At 38.0% G+C, this 27,357-nt stretch overlaps 1 protein-coding gene across 3 annotated transcripts; it reads right to left on the reverse strand.

Annotated features, from left to right (window-relative positions):
* vwc2l (von Willebrand factor C domain containing 2 like) lies at positions 1 to 27,357 on the reverse strand. 3 transcript variants are annotated; one of them, XM_057335940.1, is made up of 5 exons: positions 26,411 to 27,357; positions 25,036 to 25,508; positions 20,660 to 20,746; positions 13,006 to 13,135; positions 1 to 3,739 (listed from the first exon to the last, which is right to left on the reverse strand). In XM_057335940.1, the coding sequence occupies exons 2-5, from the start codon at positions 25,423 to 25,425 to the stop codon at positions 3,591 to 3,593; spliced, it is 756 nt and encodes a 251-aa protein (XP_057191923.1). In that variant the 5' UTR covers positions 25,426 to 25,508; positions 26,411 to 27,357; the 3' UTR covers positions 1 to 3,590. The 3 variants fall into 3 exon arrangements, with proteins under 3 accessions (XP_057191923.1, XP_057191922.1, XP_057191924.1); XM_057335939.1 differs by having other exon boundaries at positions 20,660 to 20,761; XM_057335941.1 differs by lacking the exon at positions 20,660 to 20,746 and having other exon boundaries at positions 26,411 to 27,350.

Raw genomic sequence — 27,357 nt, forward strand, 5'->3', positions numbered from 1 at the left:
AAAATCAACCCACACACACACCAGCTTTCTTTTTTACTGAATAACACTTTTTTCGCTCTATTTAACAAAATATTTGTCTCCATAAATAATACACCTTTGTAATCCTCTTTCTATCTCTGAAGTCAGAATACACATTAAATGTTTGCAGATATTTACATGTTTATACATTAGAAAGGGCACCTGGGCGTTGTCCCATGTAAAAATGGAACGCACATATTGTAATAATAGTAATATTCTCTTAGGAAGGAATAGTGCACTCAGAAATGAAAATTTTGTTACCATCATCGTATGTGTTTACTAACCATTCACCCAATCATTTTCTAGAAAAAAGAAAACTTTCATTTTTAGGTGTACTGTTCCTTTAAACAATAGCACTAAGATTGTTAAATGTTACATATCTTTTAATGTCCCTCAGTGCCAAGTAATAAAAGCTGATTGTTTTAACAGTATGTTTTCCTCCATTACAGGTGTAGTTTGTTTGTTTTCAGGCACAAATTCATATAACAGTTTTGTTTAGAAAAAAGAACAATCTTTCACAGCTTCCAGCTACAGTTAGTCAGTGTCTCAAAAAAGAGATGTTTCACCTTTACAAAATAGACAGTGAAGGGCAGAGACATTGACAGGTTTTGAAGGCCATGTGCACAGAGTCAGATCTCAGAAGCATGATGCAGAACGTCTTTACGTCATCAACAGAAGGAGCCGGTCCTTCCTTATGAATCAGGAACAAGACTGCATGAGAAGGTACAAATAAGATGTCTTCCACGTCATCAGGCCGAGCCACTGTGAGTTCCTTGTGATTATCAAAAGGGAATGGAGGGGGGGGGGGATTTCATAGACGAAGCCAGGTGGGCGTTTTACGTGTCTCGGCTGATTTTCAGTCAATAAATAAGCAATAAGAGACAGTTTTAGTAATTACTCTCAGGACGTCCCGTGCGGAACGATGTGCCTAAGCAATAAACAGCTGTTAAAGAACGTTTGAGGTTAATATAAAAAGATTTCAAAACTGCATTTTAATCACATAAAAAATTCAAGGACATTTGTTTCAATAGTGCGAGAGAAGTGAATTAGGGTGAATATCACGAAACGTTTCAAGAACAAGTTGGGTCATATTTGATCCCAAAATGGAAAAATAACTTTCTATTAAATAAACTTGACATTATTTTTAAGACAATTAAGCACATTTTCCTGCCAGACATCATAATGGTAATGTAAAAAACAATATATCGTCACTGTCCTTCTGAAACCTAGGATGTCCAAATTCGCTGTTTTTCAGAAAATAGAAAAAACACAACTTTTTAAATGATTACATACTGTGTTGTCAAAGTTGACAAGCACTTTTTAGTTCCTTTTATTGTTCAGATACTTGCAAAACCCAGTGACAAACATAAAGGGATGATTAATAGTACTGATTTATGGCAAAAAATAAAAATGACAAAATATGGAGATACAAAGTTTCAGAAGGACAGCAGCGATATTTCAATTTGTCAAGTATTTGGGTAGTTGTGTATACATGTGTCCTGTGGTGTGACAGCAAAAATGTAGCCAACAAACCTTTAATAATATATTATTTTAAATGGTTAATATTTATAATATAAAATAGCATAAGAGAGATTTCATCTTCATTGTTATTTTTTTCTACATTTTTGCGGTCACATAATAGAACACATTTACGGTATATTTGTCAACTACCCATATACACATGGTCGAAAGTGTTGTATTGTAATAGTGTTTACTAAAATATAGTAATACTGTATATACTATTGTATTAGAGAATAATAGGATTTGTGGGGACCTCAAAAGTCAACATCACAAAGCACAAAATGTTAATGGTAAAAAAAAAACTTTTTGGAATGAAACTATTGATACAACTTCTTTACAGCTGAATAACATAAGCTCATGGTAGGAAAAAATTAAATTCTGGATTCAAAAGTTCCTTTGGAGCTCATTTTGATGTTACAGTGAAGTCGGTGCTAGTTGCATCTATCTAGAACTTAAGCAGAGCCCAGAAATCTCCATCTGCATTGTGATTTTAGAAAGAGGTCTGTGATCATCGGAATGGCTGTAAGAAAAAAACAGAAAAAGTCTATACATAAGACTACATAAGAGGAATCTACAGCTCATGTTCAGAGCTATAATACTGCGGAGACTATTTAATTCTGTTCTTTTATCATTTACTATATATGCGATTTATGGACTTTTACAGTTCATTATTTCAATGGAGACTTTTATGATTAGTTGACTTTGGCATCCATATTGAGCTTTAGAGAGACAACAGACCTAACTGAAAGCTCAGATATGGTAAAAGGCGGTGGATGAATGCATCTATAATGTATATATATAGGGGGAGGATCCTTATAGGGGGAGGTCAGGCAATTGCATTCATTTTCCTCTCATTATCGAATCCACAGATCCGTTATTAAGCAGCTCATCCATCAATGCTTTTAGAAGAGTCTAAAAGGTTAAAGGGTATGAATTTTCTCTAGGATGAATCGCAAGTGCTTGGTGAAGCTCCTATTGAATTAATTAATGTATTAATCATAAAAAAAAATGGAAATCAAAATCAGGGAAGTAGATCGTGTTTATGTAAGAGGCTCCTTGAGCAGATCTATAGGCGTTGCTTTTGCTAAATCTGAATTATGGCCGCCGCTAACCCATCGTGCTTTTCACATACGTGTTACCACACAACCATCGGCGAACGTGGGCTGAAAGTGGCTCAGAATGTGTTTAGAGGTTCTTATTGGTTTAAGTGCTTCTCAAAGTGCCTTGATCAACATCTCTCCTCTTTGCTGAAAGCGGAATTGCCGTGCGGAGTGGTTGCGCATGCACCGAAGATCAAAAGAAGTGTTTTTCAGTGTTGCTTTGAAGCACAGTATGTAGATTCGTTCCTTTGTTTCAGCCCTTCGAATGCCGGGCTGTGTCTGGGGTACAGAGGGCAGAGGCGGGTAATTTATCACAGCATATTGCCTGATTAAAGAAAATTAAAGTAAGCTACTTGGGTCGGTTAATTGCTTAGATAACAAGTTCAAGCTCTTAGCCTCTAGAAAAGCTTGTTTGTTTGGGATTGGAAGAGGAAAAACAAGGGTATTCCGAATCCAGACAGATGCGAAAACTCTGCATTACTGCAAAGGTTTATAGTGTATAAATATTATGTTCGGAAGCTTTATCATTGTCAAGGTTCTTTGAAGCCTCTTAGCTAAATAGATCAGGGGTCAGCAACCTTAGGTGCTCGTGCATAAAATGGCAAACAAAATTTGGGACGAAATTTTAAGTTTCAAAACATCGGAATGGCCATGAAAACAAGCTTAATTGATATCTACTTTTGATTTTGGAGTGAAGCGTGACCCAAACAATTTCGTGAACTTCATCCTAGTATGAACTCATCACAGGTGAAACAAACATGTCTGAATTTCACTTTCTGCCAAGATCTTTGTGTGTGTGTGTGCGTGTATGTATTGAGTCTATGCTCCCGTGTGCCTCAAGTTGTCCAGTGGTCTTGGTTTTCCAAAGTGATTGTGCAGTCTGTCCAGTGCTGTCATAAGACATGCCGTACGTCTCATCCCCGCCCCCCCTTCACAGCTCTGGAGGGGTTCCTACGCCGGCTGACCGTTGAGGCATTCCCGCCGCAAGCACTGCGCAGGTTTCCACCAGTCTCCGCTATGGCATCGACAGATGGTGCAGTCGTCCACCTTCACTTCAATGCCAGCTGGGATGATCGTCGTTCCAGCGAAGCAATTTGGACCTGTCACATGGGGGGAAGAAACGAGGAGGTTTTACGGAAAGGAGAAATGAGAGAGCTCTCGGGAGCCTCTTTTGGAGATGCTGGAGTGACTCGAGGCTCAAGGGAGTTTTGAGAGTGGAACAGACACGTGGATGTTTTTCACGGCCATGCACCGACGGACTTGTTTTTGTAACACTAAAGCTCTTTTGCTCCTCATTCTGCCTCTCCTTTTCTCTAATTCCCCCCCTCTCTCTCTCTCTCTCTCTCCCTCTCTCTCTCTCTCTCTCGCTCTCTCTCTCTCGCACACCCATCCTCTCTCCGGGATGTTTTGCATTCTAATGCGCTACAGGCTGCAGAGCTACCGTGCAGGCTTGCTGGCACTCTGCATGATCTGAGCACGCTCTGTTCCCTGTGTTGTATTGTAGCTTTGTAGCCTGGACCACTAGACTTGTTGAAAACCTCTCTGACAGTACACACAGTTCAACTTGTCAGATGCTGGTATTTGGTTCCAAAAAATATTTTTTTATATTTAAAGACGTAAAACGTTCACCCAAAATGTAACATTCTGTCACCTACATGTACATGATTTTATTGGGTAAACTGTCCTTTTTTGGAAAGTATTTTTGGATAATTTAAGTCTGTAGCTCTCTATCAAATCATTGTATTACTAGGGTGCATGATGCATTTGAACACATCCTGACCAGTCTGACCGTGGTTGCCAGATCTGCTTAACAAAACCAGCCCAATGACTAATCAAAAATAGCCAAAACTTTCCCAACAGCCCCAGCCCAAATACCAACACTCAAAATATGCCACTCCCACACCTAAATTGTATATTTTACAGGTACTGTTATGCATTTCACATAAACTTCTTGGTTTTCCTCTTAAATTGACTACAGTAGCAGTTATCTTAAACTCATTCTGTTTTTATAAAAAAACGAATTTGTACCTTAAAATTCATTGCTTATCAACAAAATCCTTCTACCCGCGGAACAAAAATGGCAACAGTAGCCCAATTCTGTGGAAAAACGGCGCACCTGGCAACCCTGAGCCTGACGGCAATATTAGCTTACAGCAATAATATTGTGATTTTTAATATATATTTTTTCAAACTTTTTGTCTTATTGTTTGAAAACATATTTTTTTTCTGCAGTTTTGTTTGGGCGACACCAGTGGCACTTATTTTAAATGATGTGAGATTTTCAATAACAATTTCAGGTAATGTAAAATCTTGCTAATGTTTTCATGTCTAATATCACGGTGTGACTAAACAGTATTTTGCATTTGTAACACTTTACTCAAGGTCAAATTCTTGAGAACAGCTTTATTTATGCTCATTTCTTTTTTTAACATCCCCCAATAAGCACACATTAGTGGCCTGCTGTAGATGAATCACCAGGCTTAATTGCATAGCAACTATATCCATATTTACCCATGTAAAATAGCCGTAATATTTTACTAAATTATCAGAATCAAATCAAAAGTGAAAAATGCTGGCCACATTTTTATAATAATACACTGTATATCTTTACAATAATTTATTTGAGATGGTTTTATGGGACTATAATGTCTTTTTTATTGGCTGAGGGTGACCACTTTTCTCCAAAAGATTCTGCTGTGCCTTGCAAGCAATTGACATAAAGACATTGCCATGGGATTTTTGACGACGGTCATTAGGATTTTAAACATGTTTGCATTAAATAAGTGCAGGAAGTGTTTTTTAATGTCTTCCAAAACTACATCTTATTAAAAGTGGGGTAAATGATATTGATATCAGTATTATACTGATGGTGGTCTAGGAGTTTGGGTTTAGGTTTTGGGTTTAAACGCATGTCTCTTTTGTGCTGTCCAGTAAAGCTCAAGTCTCTAAAGTCAACATGAAATGTAAAGTGACTTGTTTACTTTTTTGAATGCATTTTTCTGCGCTTATTGTGAATGAGTCATCGGTGCACTTAAACAAAAAACAATCTTGGTAATCAAAACTCTATACTGTTTCTTTTTCAGTTGACATTATTAAATTCCTTTAACATACATCTCATCCAACCACCTGCCTCCATTCTGAAAGGTAATGCCTACTTTTTACATTTTAATCAGTTCTCCGGGGATAAACACCTTCTTTTTGTTCTAGCTGATTATACACTTTAGTAAGGCATAACATTTTAAAAGCAAAATGGGTTGTAAACAGCATTTCATTTTGACTTTGAAGGAAAGAAGTCCACTAAATTGCCACTTTGGCACAACCCCATGCAACAAGAAGGAAAGAACAAAATCGTGTGTTTGTCCACATTGTCAACTCGGCAGTAAATTTCAGACAAGGCAATACAATGAATCTTGCTTCCTTAGTTCAAATTTGTACATTTAGTTAAAAAAATCTACATTCAATATAAACCAACTAAGGTTGGAAAAACAGACCGTTTTCTTTAGCCACTTTACTGAGCATTGTGATTTATTCTTTTCACTTATCAATGCGTGGTCCATCTCCTCGTGTCTGGTAAAGCACATACCCTCATAAGACCCTAAAGGAGGATTGGTGTGTGTTAGACAATTCTGCTCATCCAATCAAGTTAGACTAAAACTGTCCAGTCAAAATCCATTAAATATTAATCCTTATATATTGGCTTACATTTAAGTTTTATACTTAATTGATCTTATGTAAGACATGCGGTTTTTATAGATGCGTATCTTATAAACAAATTAGAACAACATCAAGTCAAAGTGAGTTGTACTTAAATGTAGAACTCTCAGGGCACTTGAAGAGATTACTACAGTAGTGTAGTAAAATTACTTATTTAATTAATTAATTATTATGGATTTTTTTATTAAAAAGAGTTTTTTAACAGAATATCTGTAATGTAGATTTTAGGGTATGATGATCACAGCAGTGTTTTGGAGACTTTCTATCGGCATCCTTCTCGTGGGTGGGCTCAGATCTACTGGAGGCAACCCAAACTAATAGTGTGTGCAACAAAAGATACTTGGCATGTACTGTATCCAGTTGTTAATCCCAGTCATACCTTTAGCAAATTATTGCCAATGTTTGTAAATACATAGCATTGTGCCATTAAGATATGATAGATGAAGTAGGTGTCTGGAGTTCTTGTTAATGTCGTTTATTTTTCATGTTAAATTATTTGCACCAATCCAAATATCAAAAGACAAAGTCATTTGTAGGTTGATTTCCCTGGAAAGTGTAAACAAAACTTTTTTTGATGACCCGCCCAGTCCACCAAAGCAGCATCTTAAGTGAGGTTATCTGTTTGTCCAAACTATGGAAGATGGGGGGTGTGTTAGAGATTTTTTTATCACATAATTACGTTTGGTGCTGCACAAATGATTTCTGCTTTACATTACAGCCTTGTGTGATATTAGGCCTCATGACTTTTTTTATATATGTGGTATGAATATTTATGATTTGTTTGATTATTGACATTCGATATTTGACAAAGTCAGTTATGAAGAACTGTATTTTATACTTTCAGCCCTAAAAACACAAACGGGTCCTTGAGAAGGACTGCTGATTTAACGTGACAATATTTCTTGAAGTATTCTCAATGTCAGTGAAAGTCAGCGAGGCTGGGCATCGAGAGCGAGTTCAAGCATCATGACCTCGCTCTACTGGGGAAAACAACTGGATTGCCATTTAAACACATCACAGACATGCTAATAGACTTGCAACGGGGCGGCAGGGTTAGCAGTGCACAAATTGCTTTACCGCCAAGAATATTTTGCACGCTCTCAAGAGACCTCAAGGAGTTACATGCTCTGGAATATTTGATTTCCATGAGTAAAAATTATGAGCAGCCGGCAAAAGTGCAAAAGGAACCAGTTAGCGAGGAAGAAGAGGGGGAATAGTGTAGATGAGCCAAAATCTGTAATTCATCGTCCAATGTACTGTATCCCTAGCTCAAGGACACCAAGTCAAGTCTCAATGATTGTTAATTTTAGTAAACCCTTCACGTTCGTTGCTTACAAGCATAAATCCAAGACTCGTCCATCTCTGGTACCAAACAAATAATGGACACATTTGGTGTTAGTATTATTATATTGATCTTTGTGATCTGAGACTACAGCCAGTTGTGACTCCTGACTTCACTGTGATGTATGCAGTGAATACAACCTACTGTATATATCTATTTAAATGTATAAATCACAATTGCGGTTGAATTATCACATTAGGCCATATCGCAAATAATGAACCGTGCAGCCCTAAAGTCAACCATTCACTTCTCACTGGTTGCAAATCATACATGTAGGCGCCACCAAAATAAATGTGTTGCATTGGAGACCCACATCATTGCCCTCATAGTAGCCTGCAACCCACAAGCAACCAATTACTATGGTAACCACTAATGCCAGTGAGAGATGGTTGCCCACGATTGGCTCACCCACATAGAAACATAGCCAATTGTCTTTCCAACGATGCATTAAGTGAGATTGGTATTGCTGCATTAGTCCACATTAACACGGTTTTAAAACGTGGCCTCAAGTGCTGCGGTTTAGAAGCATAATTCAACAATTAACACTCCGTGGTTATTAGCTTACAAGCATGCACATCACGTTTTCATTAGGCCAAATCAAACCGATACTTTTTTTTAGTTTTAGTTTAGGTTTTGGGGCACAAAAGGCTTGGATTCCAGTAATGTTTATCAAAGAAAATGTTCCCCAAATATGAAAATTCAGTCTTCATTTACCTATCCTTTATGTTGCTTTTGTTTAAACCCTTTGGATTTCTTTGCTGAAACGCAAAAGGAGATGATATGTTAATTTTATAGGGACTGATAGCCCGAGACTCTATTCATTAATAATGTATAATGAAAGATTCAATGAAAGTGGATTGTGACTGAGGATTTTAGTGTTTAACATTCTGCTCTTTGTGTTTCACAGAAGAAAGCCAAACAGGTTTGGAGAAACATGAGGTTGAGTTATTTCACTAAATTTTTATTAAAAGAGTTTTAGGTAATTGTGACTTTCCTAAGTTTTCTGGTGCACTAAAAAGTACACTTTATTGCACTAAGTACACTTTATTGAAGTAGACTTCCAAAATGTACAGTATTTAAAGTGCTATTGTCACACAGTAATTTTGTACTTAATATACTAAAAATATTGTTTTTTGTACTTCATTCTGTCTCAGAATAGCACAGTTGAGTATACTTATCTGCATAAGTTTATCATAAGAAGACGTACTAAAAACTATTATTTTGAATACTTTAAGTACATTTAAGTGGATTTAAGACGGTTTCATTTTAACAACATAAACAAACATTACTGCGCATGCACACTTTTCTGAACCCAACTGAACTTCCGGTACACATTCACAAACAATAGAGTACCTGTAGATTATTTCTGATAACGATCAAAAGAAACCAAGGATACTTGGCTGAACTTGTCTCTCCAATATTTTGACTCCGAAATCAAGTTCAATCGCTAGATGTCAGTGTACCATACGGATTCTTTAAATGCGACCAAACTACAGGACCCATTTAACAAATTGTTTATTTAATAAAGTGAACATACAACAAAATTCAACAAATCATTTATTTAATACAATTATTAAACAGTAAAATAATAATTCAAATGAATATTAACACAAATTAAATAAAATATAAATAGTTATATTATTAGACACTAGCCAAACACCAACCGGAAGTTAACTGGGGGTCAGGCGTGCGCGCGTCCGATGAAACGGTCTATAGTGCACTTTTTTACCTGGGTTCATTAAATGTGAGCTATATGCTGTGGAAACAATGGGTTGAAACAATACACAGCAAGAGTTATGCTATAAAAAACAATGGAGCTATATCTGAATTTTGATAGACTGAGACTTTGCATCCAGTGTCTTTGCTGATCTTCTTCCCAAATCCTTCAAGACTGGAATAAGGTCTCTTGACATTTACTGTCTCAATACGTTCATATAAAACAACCAGAGAGAGATTACATGACAGACGATATTTTTGACTAAACTTATAAGAAGTGAATAAACTATGAAAGAGGCTAAATTAAGTATTTCAGTGAATAAACCTGCATATTGTAATTCTTTTTTAAATTACTTATACATTTTATTTACAAAATGGCTTCTTGTAATCATTTTAATTTAACACCATTACTTTTCTGGTGTTCAATAATAATATCTATCATTTTACAAATGAATTTTATTGAATTGTTATCCATACTGTAAACAGGCCAACATGACTGAATTGTGGTGTTACTGCATTTAGCTGTTTGATGTCAGAAATTTCATGATCGCATTTCAATAGATAAGTATGTATTGAGTTCTGAAAGTTACAGTATTTTTTCAAAGTACATTGCACTCTTTAATATAAAAAGATCAAGGGAAATGGGATTCCTCAGGATGTGACCCGCTTAGAGATCTTTGGAGCAGACTCGACTGCGTCCTCCAGGGGATGGACTCTACCACAGCCTCCCTAAAATGCCACCACCATGAGCTCGTCACGGCACCCTGTCTGCCTGGATTAGTTCTCCTCCAGCCCGCGGGGAGGTTTGTGTATCCGCGTGTATGAAAGGATAAAGCCACAGCGAGTCTCTGTTTAGCATCTATACCTTACACCATACTTCTGATTGTAACGTGGATCCTGGAGAATGTAGGTCAATGTGCGCCAGAAGGGAACAAGATGGGGAAATTTCATAGATTTTAAAGTTGCAGTTAGAAGATAAGATGTGATTTTTCTAGACTTTTAAACACATCTCGCGAGGCTGTCTAAAGACAAGCTCGTTTTTTGTTGCGCACTGAAACTTTGCTGCAATCTACAAACCTTGTGTAGTTTCGTTTTGATCAAACCCATCACATCAACCAAGAGACTGTTTGTCTGACAGGGTCATGTATTTTGGGTTTTCTTGCATAAAAATAGATTTTAGTCAGATCTCAAATTAAAGACAAATATATGGGTCCAGAATTTTTTTTAATTAAAAGTTGAGACATTTTCAGTATTATGATACTGATACTGGCCAGGTACAAGATTACCTTAAAAATTAGGGCTCTCATTTTATTTATATGCAATGAATCAGACTGACATAGCATATCACATATCTCATTAAAAGCCCTCATAAAAATATAAGAAGTTAAGTCCATGGCGAGGTTTCTCGGCCAATAAACATCATGCCGATCAGCATTCTTTTAATTCGACTGGTTCACTGAGCTTGTGTTTGTGAGAGGAAAACATGCCCTCCGTGTCAGGCTGACTCAGGGATATCTTGTGCCCTTGGCCATCCAGTGAGCCATTGGAATCCAATAAATGTAATTTTGGGATCAGTCCTTGCTGACTACCGCATGAACACACAAGAGATAGAGGTGTCCCCACTGGCCAATTAATCCGTCTTTGCATGGTCTTAATCAATGGGACACTGTTTATCTGAACCAAATTTCCCCTGTAATTGAGCGGAGAATTAGTAATCAGAGCTGGAGATTCTCCAATGCAATAGAAAGTTTCATTGGATTTAAAACTACCTGTTTGTGGAGTTCTGTGTAGAACAAAATTATTTAAAAAATTTATTTAGTTTGGGCCCATGTACTATATATTCTATAGACGTCTTTGGATGGCATAAACAATGCTGGTTCAATGCTGGTCCAGTTACCCCTCATTTACACTGCACGCGTTACGGCTCCGACGCGGCCATGCACCGGAGCTGATCGCGGCCACTCTAGTCAATGGCTTTTGTTTATACCAGCCACGCAGCAGCACGTTACTGACCCCTTGTTTACACCGCACGCATGTACGGCACGTTACGGCTCCCACGAGGTTTTGTTCTGCCATCAACGCGGTGCCAATGTACACCAGGAGCGTCTTAAAAGCGATGTGGCTGAATTCGCGAGACCACGTGATTTGTCTGTCCGACTTTGTTTTTCTTAATTTTTCACGTTTTTTCATGATTTTGGGGTTTTACTATAAGAAAGTTGGCTAAATGGTTATGTCAGGTATATTGTTGTGTTTATTGCTATGTTTCTTCCCTTACGAAAATGAACCATGGTTTTACTACACTTAAAACAAAAAAAACATGATTATTATAGTTCAACAATATTTTTCCACAAAATAACCATGGTTTATTTCGGGCGGTGCGATTGCCGCGAACGCGCGTCAATCTCTTTTTCCGCAAAGGTTGAAAATATTTGTCAGATCGCGCCACTCACGCGAAAATAACGAACTTTTCCCGTGCGTAATAAAGAGCATGGAACGCTCCTCATCGGAGCCGTAATGCTGGGTTCACACCAAACGCGAACAATCGCGTTCCACGCTCTTTATTAGGCTACTCATGGGAAAAGTTAGTTATTTTCGGGTGAGTGACGCGATCTGACCAATATTTTCAACCTTCGTGGTAAAAGAGATTGACGCACACTCGCAGCAATCGCGCCGCCCGATTCGCGTCATTCGCACCGCCTGCTGCGAGTTCGCTTCTATACAGGTCTTTGCATTGACTTTGCATGTAATTTACTTGCGCAAAATGCTTAATTCGCGTTTTTTGTGAACCCAAGGTAATGCGCAAGCGTGCGGTCTAAACAAGGGGTTACAGACAAACGTTTAAACAAAATACAATCAACAGAATATTCATAAACAATTTAAAATGTTAAACAAATATCTTTAAGATTTAATTATATATGTAAGATAAAAAATACTACTAATAAAAAACAAAAACTGAAACCGGTGTGCTTCTGGACCAGTGTTTACATCTTGCAAAGTGGTCTATTGTAATGTAATTTGTGGGAAACAAGATATGTATTTTTTTAAATGTAAAATATTTTAAAATATTAATTTTAATATTCTTTTGTGCTGCGCAAAGTACAACTGCCTGTGTGATGTACCTGTCTAGAGAGTCAAGTCTTTCAAAATGTTGAAAATCTTGATGAAAGGTTGGCATGGGAGTTTGGCATAACCTGTTTCCTGAGCAAAGAAGCTATAACAATAATTGTATTTGAATCAAATATTTTTCTTAAAGACATGTTTTGTTCAGGTCTAACAAAACAAACTAAGAGACATTTTGCTATTCATGAGCTTTAATAAGACTACTTTGAATTTGCACACTTACATGCATTCTGGATGCAAGGAAAGTATATTACAACTCTTTCCCTTATGGTTACTGATCATCAACTTTTTTAGTTGTGACCCTTAAGCCACAACGATCACAGCCATCTCTCTGTTATTTCATGACCACTGATCTTTGCCGGCCAGCAGAACAACTAACTTTCCTTGGGGAATACGGAGCAAGTCTTTTAAAATACACCTGCAGCTATTTTTGTCTAGTCTATAAACCTATAATAGGAATCAGGTTGATCTTACCGTTTTTACAGATGGGACAGCATTGCTCTGGCTCGTACACTGGGTTGACACATTCTGGTACTGCACAGTCAGCAACCACACAGTGTACTTCGTTATTTGGCTCGCAGCGACACCATTCACAGGGCGAGGGCTGGAGAGACACAGAACAACTTTCAAGGTCTGGCAAAAACACATTATAGTTTTGAAATCAACATTTACACTATTTACTTCTTTAGTGCACATTTCTAGTCTTATCCTACGTGCTTTATCAATGTTTTTGCGTTCCAATTAATATCAATCAAACTGCAGCTGGGTTGTTTTGATTAAGTAATAATAACTCAAAAAAAACAAAAAAACAAGATAACACAATAAAAAACATCATTTTGGAAAATGTATTTGAAAAGTTATCTGTTTTTGCAAAGGAACTCCTCATTTGTATCCTGTGGTGTAGTCTACATGATACGCAGGTATACGCCGTATACCCATGGCCGTATACCATGGTGCAAGTAAACCAGACTCCCCGACTTCAAGGAGTTTTCTAATGACAGACGCTTAGCCTCCTCGTTAGAGCACCCGTCTTCCATACCAGACCGACGTTGGTTTGAAGCGAACAGGTTGAGTAGGATCAGTTATTCTGGTCATTTTGGAAGACCACTAGCCACAGGATTAAGCCTTATTCATAGGTATAAATTTATCATTTGTTAACTTTATTATTCATTATATTTATCAAAGTTGAATGATTTATAGCATTTATTGGTAATATTATGTATAATTATTGACACCCCCCCCGACCTCACTAATTTTCAAACCCTGGCTACGGCCATGCGTGTATACACACTAGAAAAGATCAAGGATTTTCGTATACCCACTTAAAAAAGCGCGAGGATACGTAACAATCGTTTTGTGTCAGAAAAGTGAAACATTTAGACCATTGATGCAACCGGGAGATGAAGCTCCCGGGTGAAGCTGCAGCGGGTGTTACAGAAAACAAGCCCTACGAGGCTCATGCTACGCTATACGCAGGGTCCCTCTCCGTCGCGATAGCATCCCGGAGTCGCAATCGCGTACTCTGTTCGCCCGCCAGTGTATTAACGTTATACTTTCTGCCGAAAACTCACCCCCACTTTTAAAACCACTGCGTATTCTTTATAAAATGACATAACTGTAAGGGGATTGTTGGCATATTAAATTGTATCTAACAAAGGCAACTTCACAAACGTTAGTTTGTGAGATAACTTATACTACAATGAATATAATTGTTTTAGATGATAAGAGATGAGAACTCCTGGCCAGCCTTGTGAAAGTCAGGCTAGAGACACTGCCAGCAATCTATAAGTGCAACGGGTACTTGATAAAACTGCACAAATGTTCATTGTTAAGAGTTAACTATCAATGTCAATAATAGGATCAACTTGAGTGTGTGAAAACTAGGCTAAAAATAGTTATTTGTGATGAGCATCAGAGTTTGATTTTAACCTTTTATTTCAATATGATTTACTGTAATAGAACCCTGCCCAAAACACAATAGATGCAGATGGGAATCAATAGAACACCCATTAATGCCCAAGACATTTTTTACAATTTTGTAATAGACAACTTTGTGGTTCATAATGGTATTTTATTGGAAACCACTCGAATTTATGTAATGGTTTCTAATTTTTAGGATTGGCTTTATTTAGAAATAGTATATTACAAATAAATTACTTTATAGCTGGGTTTTCACATGGATCACAATTGTGCATTGAAATGGAATCAGAGGAATCAGTGTATACTCACTACAAAAAACTAGACTACACCACTGTTTGTAATGTAATAGCCTGTACTGCAGCAAATTTCCTTTTACCTGATGTCCTGAATCTTTTTTTACCCCATACACTCTTAAAAATAAAGGTGCTTAAAAGATTCTTTACAGCGATGCCATAGAAGAACCATTTTTGGTTACTCAAAGAACAATTCAGTCAAAAGTTCTTTAAAGAACCATCTCGTTCTTACGTTTTTATGAGCTGAAGAACCTTTTTTCGCCACAAAGAATATTTTGTGAAACAGAAAGGTTCTTCGGATGTTAAAGCTTCTTTATGGAACAATTTAGACAAAATGGCACCGTGAAGCCCTTTTATTTTTAAGAGTGTAAACCGAGCCCTATCTTACAATTTTTTTGTTATTGCTGCTGAAAATCCTTTTTACTTGGAAAGTTTCAAGTTAACTATGAATTGTTGGCTGTAATTAAAGGGATACTTCACCCAAAAATGAAAATTCTGTCATCATTTACTCAGATTGTTCCAAAGCTAAATGTCTTTGTTCTGCTGAACACACAGGAAGATATCTGCAAGATTGTCAAATCTCACCCCCATTGACTCCCATAGTATTTATTTTCCCTACTATGGTAAGAAATGGTGGGTGAGATCTGACATTCTTCCAAATTTCATTTTTGGGTGAAGTATGCCTTTAACATGAATGTTTAGGGGCAATATATGACTTTACCCTTATAAGTTTAAATAATGATAATGAGGAATCATAAATAATTAAACTGGAAAGCACCCAACCAATGAAAAACAACACTTGAGAGTGTCCCATTGAGTAAATACTTCGGTGAAGTTAGTCCCACATTGCATGTCTGTCATAAAATACACTGCTTCATTTGCTAAATATTACATGCAAACACCAAAGGTCCAGATGAAATACTCAGTTTAAATCATAAACAGTGCCTTGTTCAGGTTGGTCAAAGCACCTTGTGAGCATTAAGAACGAACTTAGTCAGCATTAAACTGTATTTCTGGCAAACTCAGAATCTTTGTTTGTTTGTTTTTGTTAGTAATGGGTCTGAAAGGCCAGTGTGGTACAGAGGTCTGATTAGGTTGACTAGTGCAGCCTTACTTCATTTTCAACTACTCAACTCTGTAGCTCCGTCAAAGTGATCGATAGCCTCTCCGTAGCCTCTCTCACAGGTCTGTTTTTTCTTCACACAGAGAGTTTTGAGAGACGACCTCTTCAAGGAAGTGTCTGGGTGGTTTAAAGTAGCTCTCACTTCCTGATAATTGAACCAGCCGTGCCCACCGGGACATCCAAACTCAGGTAATCTTTTTTTTACAATTTACGTATTTATTTGATCTTTCACTGTAGCATTTTTAGTTCTGTAGTGTTTATTTTCTTTATTGACTGTGGGGTTATTTTAATAATTCACAGGTAAGGTAATTGGGTCCTCATTTCAGCAATCGTCTTCCTTCTGTGCAAAGTTAGAACTTATGCAACATAAGGGACTGGATACTTGCAAAAAGCATATACATTTCAACATAGGATTTATAAATGAGTTTAATTATTGAATTGGTTAAGAGTTTGAATACTTTTGCTTTAAACAGCATTCAAAAACAAATATAATTTCTTATAATCTATAAATGTATAATCACCACCATTAGACATTTACCATTGTGTTTTCCACACATTTGCATTAAAACTGCTGATTCATCTTCCCTTCATGGGTATGAGCCAGCTAAACTTAGAACTCATTTGTGGAATAGTTAAAAGATCTCACGAATGCATCCTGCATCTGCAGTGCGTATCAAAACAACATTTCGGCTGTATCACAGTGGTTTTGTACAAAAAATATTTACACAGTACAGTACTTCCATACATAAGTTAAATGATCTGGTGTGAGGTAAAAACTTGATCATTATCTAATTTACATGTACATAACATTTACATACGAACTGTAATCCATTTAAACTCAACCTAAACCCCAAAACGTAAACTGTTTAAAGTCAACAAAAAATGCTGTTGGTAACACATTTTACCTTTATAAACGGACATATTTTTGAGTGAAACATGATGTACAAAGAGAAAAAATGTGATTTTATCATAAAAAAGTGGGGGAGCTGAAATACAGTTATCAAATAATAATCCTTTTATTTTTATGCTCTATCAGGAATGATGTGCACAATAAGACTACAAGAACAAAACAGAATTCATTTTGATATCATGTCGACAAGAAAACCGTCTGGATTCAGTCAGATTTGCTGAGCTGTGTTTGTGCGACTGTCATTTTTATGTACAGCAGACATTTTGCCAAAAGGGTGAGTAGTTCACTCCATTATTATATTTTGCTTCATAAAAGCCTGTGTTGAAAATTGTATTGAGAAACAGTTTTACGGTGTATTTTTTTCTGCTGAGTTCAGCGTGCGAGAATGTCTGAATGCTGAAACAGTGTGAAACGCTTCCTTGAAATCCACTCTGTGGCTGATCCAACTTGTTCCATTCATTAATTTCAATTATTCAAAGAGGTGACACTGATTACTGTGTGTGCCAGCATGGGTCAGACATGAAGGTCTCGGGACAGTCGGAGGTTAGGCCCCCTGTCCTGACTGCGGTCTTGCCCTTTAGTTTCTACACATTGTGTACGGGGCAGGAACACTAATAATCCTCTGTTCTCCGTTGATAACAGCATCCAGTCTAGTGGGACCACAGCTTGTGAACTTGCCCATTTAAATCATCTGTAATTGTGCCAGTCGGATGGTAGGAGCAGAAATACAAGGCGAAAGAGGATACAACGATCAACAGTAGGCACGAGTGTCTATTTTTCTCAGCTTTCACTAAGATTAACATCCTTACTCAGGAATGGGCTCTGATCTTGAACCTTTTGCTTTGAAAAGGGCACTTGAGTAATGAATTATTATAAGATTTGCTGTTACACTGGTGCTATTGTGCATATTGTGTACAGCTGGAAAGATTTTTTGTGCATCTACTTCAGGATTGAGGTGAAGGTTTTACTCATCCTGAGAGGATCTACTTAGGTTCGATACATGTTATTATAAAACAACAATAAAATGTCTGGGGCTTCTTCAGGAACAAAGTTCAAAGACCGCCATTAAATACATAAATGCATACTGTATACGCAATATGTATGCAAGAAGCTGTCCAGTTATGTATTGCATGGTACATATAATAAAACTCTAATATTAGGAAGACTTCACTTATTTTACATCTGACCAGTTACAATAAGTTTAATAGGCTCTCTTTAGGTCAGTTTAATGTAAATGGCATGTTCTCCCGGTATTTTATGTTCACAGTTGTCCTGCTCTATTTTGCTCTTCTTTAAATAAACTTTGGTGAACCTTTGTATGTGTGCTTGAAAAACAAAGGCTGCGATGAAGCATTTTGATGTCATTTGATGTTGGCGATAAAAATAGAGCTGCAGAAATACTTCATTTGTGGGACAATTTGTAGCCAGCATCACTTTCCCAATTCTGCCCTGCAAACTATATAAATATTTAAGTAGATCAGTATTTCTGAGAATAGTTTATTCTATAATACATTTATTTGTGTTTTCATGACTATGTATATTACTGTACACATGTAGCCTACATAGTACTGTAGCCTATATATCTGTAAGGGATAATCCACGGCTGCACGATGTGGAGGCGAAGAACCTCCGCGAAGGGCATTAAAATCCTTTAATGCACGGCTAGCCGTGGATTATCCCGCTTATATCATGGTTATTTGCCAAGTTAAAGCTTTTATTGATGTTTACATTATCATTTTACGTAGATCAAACAGGTGAAAATGACGGTTATTTTGTCAGTTAATTTTAAATGTAATCAAACTGACTGGAGCTACCAGTGCGTTAAACGCTTTTAATGCACACCTTCCAGCCAATCAGAATCCATTATTCAAACAGACCATGGTATAAATATATATATTGTTATGGTTATAAAGTACTATAGAAATAAACTTGAAACACAGTATATTTACGTCAATATGTAGGCGGAATGGGTGTAAAATGTGAGGATTCAGATTTCATTCCATGGTTAAATGTCAGAATAAAAGAAAAGTCATGCTTTGTTAGTTGTTAAACTGGATTTTTAAGCGTTTGAGGAGATCGAAGTTAAAGGAATAGTTCACCTAAAAAAAGCAATTATCACTTGTGTGTGCTACATTCTTAACATTTATCTTCATTTTAAAATCACACTTATAAAATCAAACTCTTCATAGAATAATTCCCTAAATTAAAGCTATGATATGGTTTCAGAAGACTTGGAATACAGCACAATTCATATGAACTATTTTGACGGTTCCTGTTTGTGGTTTTCTGGCCGGACATCTGTGGACACCATGAACTGTTAATGGATAAGAGCAGTGTGAAAATTCAGAATCGTCAAAAATTCTCTTTCTGTGTTTCGGGGAAAAATAACACCACAGGGGTTTGGAATGACATGAGGGAGAATAAATAATGACCGCGTTTTAATATTTGGGTGAACTATTCCTTTAAGGCATCTAACACACTCATCAGTGAGCTACAGCACCTTTGATGTTGTAAGCGCAACTTCTAATGACCAGAGAATTGTGAGGGCATGCTCTAAAGGCACTGGTGGTGCCAGTGATGGTTAAGCATTGAGCCATCAGTTCGGCATTCTGGGTAATGTAGTTTCAGGTATGGGGCTCATGCGAAATGCATTCACAAAATGTTAGATCACGGTGGGTTGCATACTTGTCACCACATTAACACAACACCAGGAATGGAGAATACAAAGCAGAGAGGATTGTGGGAAAATCAAGAAAGTGACCATCAATTTAAATTTGAAGCATTAGGATTCAACTTGCTGAAAACAGTTCATAGTTCTAGTTTCGTCTGGCCTACTTGTTAGTTTTTAATAAGCGATTTAAATTAAAAGTATGCTTCTCCTCAGGCACTTGTGTCGGAAAATCAATTTAAGCAATTTATTTCAGGTGCTTTTTATAGCCGGGTCCCCTCACAGGTGTCTATGTTTGAGTGTACAGTCACTAATTACTGCATAATGTAGCATATGCAGGTGAGAGGGCAACTTATTTTTGTATAAGAAAGAGGACGAGAGAGGAAGAATTTATTGTTCAGCCATTTCTAAGTGCTAAACAGATTACCCTGCATATCAGTTTGAATAAAGGTGCAGGCAGTGATAGTCTCTGCCATGAGTTGATGGAATTTAAATTGACGTAGTTGGATATTCAGCCTGAAAAATGCACCGCTGTCTGTTCTGAGACGCTGAACAATAACAACGCACCATTCGTTTGTCGAAACGTTGAGCGATACTCATGACAAGACAATTCAAAACCTTGAGTAATTGAGGTTGTTATATGGAAAAACGTTTTTTTTTTAGTAATAGTAGAGGATTCAGCAAGTAAAATCCACATGTATGCCCAGTTATAAAGATATTTAAAAGGATACACATATATATATAATTTCTTTATGTTGTCTATAAATAATCTCTTAAAGAGACAGTTCACCCAAAAATAAAAATGATCTTATCACTTACTCTCCCAGCACTTCCAAACTCTGTCTCTCTCGTGTGAAACACAAAATAAAAATAACAGAATTTACCTGAATGACCAAGCTACTTTTTTCTCATACAATAAAAGTGGATGGAGACTAGAGACAAGTGTGGTCACTATTCATTTTCATTGCTTTTAAACATTACATAATCTTTGTGTTCCACAAGAAAAGTCAGGTTTGGAAAAATATTTGAGCAATGTTCATCTTTAGGTAAACTTTCCCTTTAAGACGTCTCTCCAAACGTAATTTGTTGTCATATCTTAATTTTCTCACCATCTCCCACAGGTATTCCCATCCCTGGTGATCCCAGGCACACAGACAGGATCGTTCAGAGCTCACATCCCGGCCCTAAACTTTCTGCCTGGGATCTGAACTCACCCTATCGTTCTGGTCTCTTGCTTGCAGATGAGCAGTGGCTGGGGGCGCGGCGGTGAAGTGGCTCCCTTCCACGGCTGCTGGGGAACCCTGTAGGTGAAATACCTACTGAGGGTAAGTTACAGAGCGCTTTAATATAACACAACAGCAGAAAAGGAACCACTACCCACCTAGAGCCCCAATCCCACTACCCTCCCCCTTAAAGGGACAGTTCACCCAAAAATTAAAATTCTGTCATCATTTACTCACCCTCGACTTGTTCCAAATTTTGATAAACACAGAGAAAGATATTTGGAAGAATGCTTGTAACCAAACAGTTCTTGGCCACCATTGACTACCAATTAGGAAAAATTACAATGGTAGTCAAAGGTGCCCCCAGAACTGTTATATTTCCTACATTCTTCAAAATATCTTCTTTTGTGTTTAACAGAACAAAGAAATGTAAAGCAAATGTTCCTACTGGTTGTCAATGGTGGCAAGCATTCTTCCAAATATCTTTCTCTGTGTTCATCAGAACAAAGAAATCTACACAGATTTGGAACAACTCCAGGGTGAGTAAATGAAGACAGAGTTTTCATTTTTGGGTAAACTCTATTTTACCACTTAGAAAAATAACAATATTGTTCTCACTGCCTGTATATTCAGTTTTTATGTACAATAAGGCAATCTGGGCAGTTAAAATGACACTGAAAATGTACAGTGTGAATTGCAATGCACTAAAAATGAAATCAGCCAAAGGGGCATCTGCACACAAATGCTTAGACCATTTTTTAGTGGAAATCAGAATAGCGTTCACGCAAGCAGAATAGGTGTCGTTCATTTACTTTAAAGATGTCATCCAAAACAATGTGTTATGCAAAGACATTCATACACAAAGCGTTGCTTTGGAGCCACTCAATTCTCATATTTCACGACTTCTCATTTCTATGATTTATAGGAGACGTGCAGAAGAGTGTCAAGAGGTTTGGCATCCCCGTCCAACATTCTCCACCCCACCATGGAGAGAAAGGGTTAAAAGAGGTACATTATGAACAAAGCAGTCACAAAATTGGCTGCTATACATTAATCTCTGAGGGTTTTGATTGACAGAATAATATGAACATGCTCTTTTTGACCCTCATTGGCACACTGTAAAAAACAAGACTGGATAAGCTATTGCCATGCTTTAGAAGAGATTAATTCTGTTGTGTCGCTCTAACTCCTTTCAATCACACTCAGACGTGGAAACGTGACATTTAATAAACTACATAACTGCTCAGGTCAGGCTGGGTTACACGAGTGTCGATATGCATCGCTTTGATGTTACACTTCAATTCAAGAATCCGTCGCTCAGCTGTCATCCACAGTGATTAGCGACAATAAAAAGCTCTGCCCGACTGATTGCTCCGGCCCATTCGGCAGCCTCTCCCGGCGCCTGTAAGATTCGTATCTCTGCGGGACTTCTCCCTCTCCCGCCGAGCCAAGTAAATGCACCCTTCTACAAGAACAGGTCCGGAAATGCCAATCTGGCCCGCACCAAAGGTTACCCTGTCGGCTTCTCTTAATTGGATCAGCTATCAAGAGCCGTGATGCCCTTTGATTACGCTTCACAGCTGGACCTCAGTGTTTGCTTTCTAATTCAAAGAGATCTGGCTGGACGCTGGTGAGCGATGATGCCTCATCACAAAAATGAATTCCTCTATTGCTTTACTTTGTTTTTGAGTTTTCGGCTCTGAGGTTTTTTGACAGGGCTAATCATAGCTTGGAAAAGGCAATGAAAAGCGTGAAGTTAAAGATGTTCGACTCTGGCAGGGACACCACTTAATGTCTGCGAGAACGTGCAGATGAGATGATTTATTGATGGATTAGATATTTTTTTAAATAGGCTTATGTGGATAAATGCGTGCTGCTGAAATGTGTTTGCATCAAAACGCTACACTAATCTGCTGCCGTCTGACAAAGATGGACAAGATAGTCCCAGAGACTTTAATTTAACATGCAATGATAGAAATTCGCAGTCTATCCCTAATACTAGAATATCTGAAAGCCTCAGTACTTGTTAGTGCCCAAGAGAAGCGCTTCAGGTTTGTGATTCTTTACCTATTCATACTACATATTGTTAATACATATGGATTTTAAAATACTATGCTTTTCTAAAAGCTTTTCTCTGGTTCATTATAGAAACAGGATTTAGGTGACACTTAAAAAAACAATGTGTATTGCAATAAAATGCTGATTTTGTTTGGCCTGCCCCATGTTAATACGACAGAAATGATGAGTGATAACATATAAGATGTTGCCAGATGGGAAATTCATCACTCAGTGTGAGACTTAGTTAAAGAGTTTCTACACCCCACTGTAATCTTCATATTAAACACAGTTTAAGCTTTTATCTAGTGGTAATATAGTCTGAGATAATAATCTTTACAATACAATTTAATGTCAGGAGAAAGGTTGCATAAGACAAGGCCTGGTTTTACATTGTCTAGAGAATATAGTCTGTGAATCAGATGTGAGCATGAGACGAATTTGTGACGTATAATTCTTGAGAAAGCGCTGAAGTAGATTTAAGACAGAGGCAATACAAATTTGTGAATAAAGTTTCAAAACATCAAAGTTAAAATGAAAGGCAAATATTACATTTGGCCAAAAACGGTCTATAAGTTTTTGCACAATTCATCCTTGAAATAGTATTTTTGCTTCGTGCCATGAAATCAAACTTTACTAATGAATATCCACATTTTACTAATTGTGACAATGAAGTCGATTGAATGAATTCAAAAATGCTGAAAGGTACAGAATTTGTTCCGAGTTCAGATTAATCGCTGCGATGTTGCCAAGAGAGATGAAATCCATAAATGCAACAAGAGCAGGAAACAATCTAAAGGTTGTTCCGGTGCGGTCGAGTCCAAACACTACATTTGTGTGTGATGATTTATTGCTTTGCCCTTTGTTGATATCTAGAACCTAAATTACAGTTTGCAGTAGCTGAAACAGACCGCTTTAAAGGGACGGTTCACCCAAAAATGACCATTATGTCATCATTTACTCTGTATACATTTCTTTGTTCTGATGAACACAAAGGAAGATATTTATAAGAATGTCAGTAACCAAACAGACCTCATCCCCTTACTCCCATAGTATGTATTTTCCTTATTATGGCAGTAAAATGTGGGATGAGGTCTGTTTGGTTACTGACATTCTTCCAAATATCTTTGTGTTTGCAGAACAAAGAAATGCATACAGGTTTGGAACAATCTGGGGGTGAGTAAATGATGACAGAATTTTCATTTTTGGTTGAACTATCCCTTTAACCTCAGATATGTGAAAACAAAACAGACACCTCAGAGACTTCATGACTGCATTTGTTGTGATCTCATCATTCACAACAAGTGGGTGGAGTGTTGCTGTGATGACGTGCTGTGAAAAAACTGGACATTTTAGGAAATTTGCACTTCACTGTGAGTCTTTCAGTTGGTGTAAAAACGACCTAAATGTTGAGTCCTGTCTTAACCTAACACCTGTCTGGGAAACTGCCCCATAGTCATTTTTGTCATATGAATCTCCAGTTGGCCAGGTATGACTTCATGGAGAACAATACTCATGTCCATGGCTGATGGCTCTTTGAAAAAATGATCCATTGCTTTGTTGTATGATTGATTGGTTTGCTTTCTTTCTCCAATCAATATAAATAACTTAAATCTAAAGTCGAGAGAAAATGCACACTGATGCACACTAGTTTTAAATGGATTGCTTTGTCAAGTGGATGGTTTCTATGGCACAGCTCTAATCAAATTACAGTTGATAGTGATGGATTGAGCTTATCATGATAAGCTTCTGAGAGTAAAGAAGAATAAAACTTTAAGTAATCCCACAACATCCAATACTGCACTCATGCTCAGATCCACCCACACCAACACTTGTAAACACACACACACAGGTTTCAGGACTGGAGGGTTAGTCAGTATGGAGTGATGAAAGAACCACCTTCATCTCTCTCACTACCTAGTGAATTTTGACAGATGATGCGAGAATTGGAAAATATTTTTCTGCATGCCATCTTCACAAGGATGCAATAGATGAAGCATTTTTGGTCAAATATTCTTGATAGAACCAATTTCTGTACCTTTTTATAGTTTTTTTGCACTACAAATAACGTTTTGTGCAATAGATAGTAAATATTACTGTAAGGCTCCATTATGGAACCATACTGAACCTTTTACTGTGGAAATCTTTACTTGTATCCACGTACAAAAATAATGAAAAGCCTATTACACACTACCTATGCTGCTCAACCATACATGCTGAAACATCAACTGGTGTTGTATAGAGATAAAAGTTCTCTGCTTTAACTGCTTTGTAGTCACATTTCTGGTAACTGATAAGCAGCGTGATCCTACCTTGAATTCCTCCAAGATTTTATACGTTTTCCCTCTATATTCACAGAAGTTTTTGACCTCTTTGCATTCGGGGCAACAGCCGTTGTGTTCCACCTTGGTGCACTTCGGGTGTATTTTAGGGCACTCGGGTTGGTCACAAACGGGTCCGTCCTCCGTGCACACGCACGGGCAGTTCGAGTGGCCGGGGAAGAAGCGTTCCCCGAGCTTGTACACGAAGCCACTGTCATCCACGCAACCCTTCCCTCGATAATCATCGAAAATGATGTCATTGTTGGCAGTTCTCTCGGCCTCGTCCTCGGCGGTATAGTCCTCGGGGCCGACAGAGGCCGGCGAGACGGCGGCGTTCAGGGCGAGCAGCACGACGCAAATCGCCGGTAGAAAAGGGCCCATCCTTCGCCGCGGCAGTCTCGACGCATTCAAGGAGAGTGTCTCAGGTCCCTTAAGTGGTCAGTTTCCATGCTGCAAATGTGACACTGAAAGGAAAGAAACGTAAACCCGTAATTGTGCATACATTTTATTTCGTTTTTTGTTGCAAGAATGGTCACGATCCAGTATAGACTAGGCAGTGGAGCACACTGGTAAGGTATCGTACGTAATTATTTTGTGTAGCTGCTAATATGTGTTACCTGGACACGGTAAAGTGTTGCCAAAAACACATTTCATCTGTTGTCAGAACAATGCCAGACTATGAAAACTTGATTAGTCAGTAACTACACGTGCCAATCACTTGTAAAGTTAACCACATATATCGATGAAGAGTTTTCCCACAGACAGTAGGTGTGTTTTCCTCATTGCCTTTATGCGTAGCCTAATGCTGGATCATGATGTCAAGACACTACTTTGAAGCATTAAAAGAAACGGGTTTGTTCGGGAACAGTGCACAAAGTATCAGATGTGCTCGACAAAGTTCGCTTGCAAATGAATGTCTAATTTGTCGCAAGCCGTCTGTGCGGAATTTGGAGACAACAGGTAGCTAGCTCCCCAGCTCCTTACCATTGCCCGAAGCACTGCAGATAGGTGTGCAATGACCATGTCCGTAAATTTCTACGCTCTGAATTTCATCTTCTCTAAGAGCCCTGAAGAAACGACACGGTTTCTGTGTCATTAACCAGTGCGTAATGGGCTTTGGTCCAAATGCTTTCTCACTCGTGAAAGCAAGAGAAATTTACCATAAAACGGCACTCTGGCAAAGAACGGCGTGAGACTCCGCGCTTAGAAAAGCATTAGAGCTGCCAGAATAGAGCACTAGTAAGGAAGAGTTTCTTTTTACGATTAAAGATATGCTACCATTGACAATGTATTTGTAATAAAGTGACTGCCTCTAGTATGGCAACAAACATGAATGCTTAATTAACAGAGACTGGATTAGACTTACCTCGTTGAAATGTCTGGTCTCACTTTATTTTAATCGCTATCAAACGAGACAAGTACAGATTCGTGACGTTAAGTAGAAATAAAGATCATTCCATTTAAAGTGTTGGTGCAAAAATGCGCGTACTCCAACAGAACCGATAATCCGTACGTCTTTGCGTTAATATTTACAAACGAAAGACGATCAAGCCTCTGCCCCGCTATTTTGCTTCGACTTTGCAGATGCCATATCCAGAAATGTAATTATCCTTCCCCGATCATTACGTGACCCCTCACAGTGTTGTATGGACAACGAAGCAAAAAAAATCCAAAACTGCTGAAAAATGTACTTCCCTCTTGGGTCGTCTGAACATTCTAGTCATCCGCGGCATTTAAATCAACTCCCAAATACTGCAGGTGGAACAGTAACGCCATTTGGTCTTCAGCACCTCTGCTGAAAAAATACGAAAAATTCCTTCAAGTAATAAGCAAGAATAGATTCGATATCAAAACGTCTCCCCGTGCGAAAGTAAGTTTATCTACATTGGAGATGCTCGCTCCTCACACACTCCCGCGCACCGTCAGAGCAGACAGAAACACACCGTGAGAGACTGCACTACGAAGTTGAGTGCGGAAAGGAATGAGAACAGAGGAACGTTTCATCTTCCATAGGTCGACTCAATAAGTTCAGCACCGCGGACAGCGCTTGATTCAGCACCGTTGGCACATCACATTCTCTTCGCTTCTCTAAGCATGAACGACGACACGTGCAACAGGACAGTGACTGAAAATCACAGGAAAACGTACTCTTTACCGACTTGTCCCAGCATATCTTTAAATAAGAAAAAGTCATCAAACAGAAACCTATGGGTATAGATTGCATTGCGTTTGCTGATTAATTGCAAACCGAAATTGCGGAAATATGGAAAATTGCGGTGCAGAAGACAACCTATAGAGGCCACTGCATTACTG

Source organism: Triplophysa rosa, linkage group LG6 (genome assembly GCF_024868665.1).
Source record: "Triplophysa rosa linkage group LG6, Trosa_1v2, whole genome shotgun sequence".
NCBI classification, from domain to species: domain Eukaryota; kingdom Metazoa; phylum Chordata; class Actinopteri; order Cypriniformes; family Nemacheilidae; genus Triplophysa; species Triplophysa rosa.

Excerpts from the sequence above, each read along its gene's own strand:
- vwc2l (XM_057335939.1), bottom strand. The coding sequence starts at position 25,425 with ATGGGCCCTTTTCTACCGGCGATTTGCGTCGTGCTGCTCGCCCTGAAC. Across the intron at positions 20,762-25,035 it reads AAATCTTGGAGGAATTCAAG|GTATTTCACCTACAGGGTTC; the intron begins GTAGGATCACGC and ends TACCCTCAGTAG. Across the intron at positions 3,740-13,005 it reads CTGTCCCATCTGTAAAAACG|GTCCAAATTGCTTCGCTGGA; the intron begins GTAAGATCAACC and ends CCCATGTGACAG.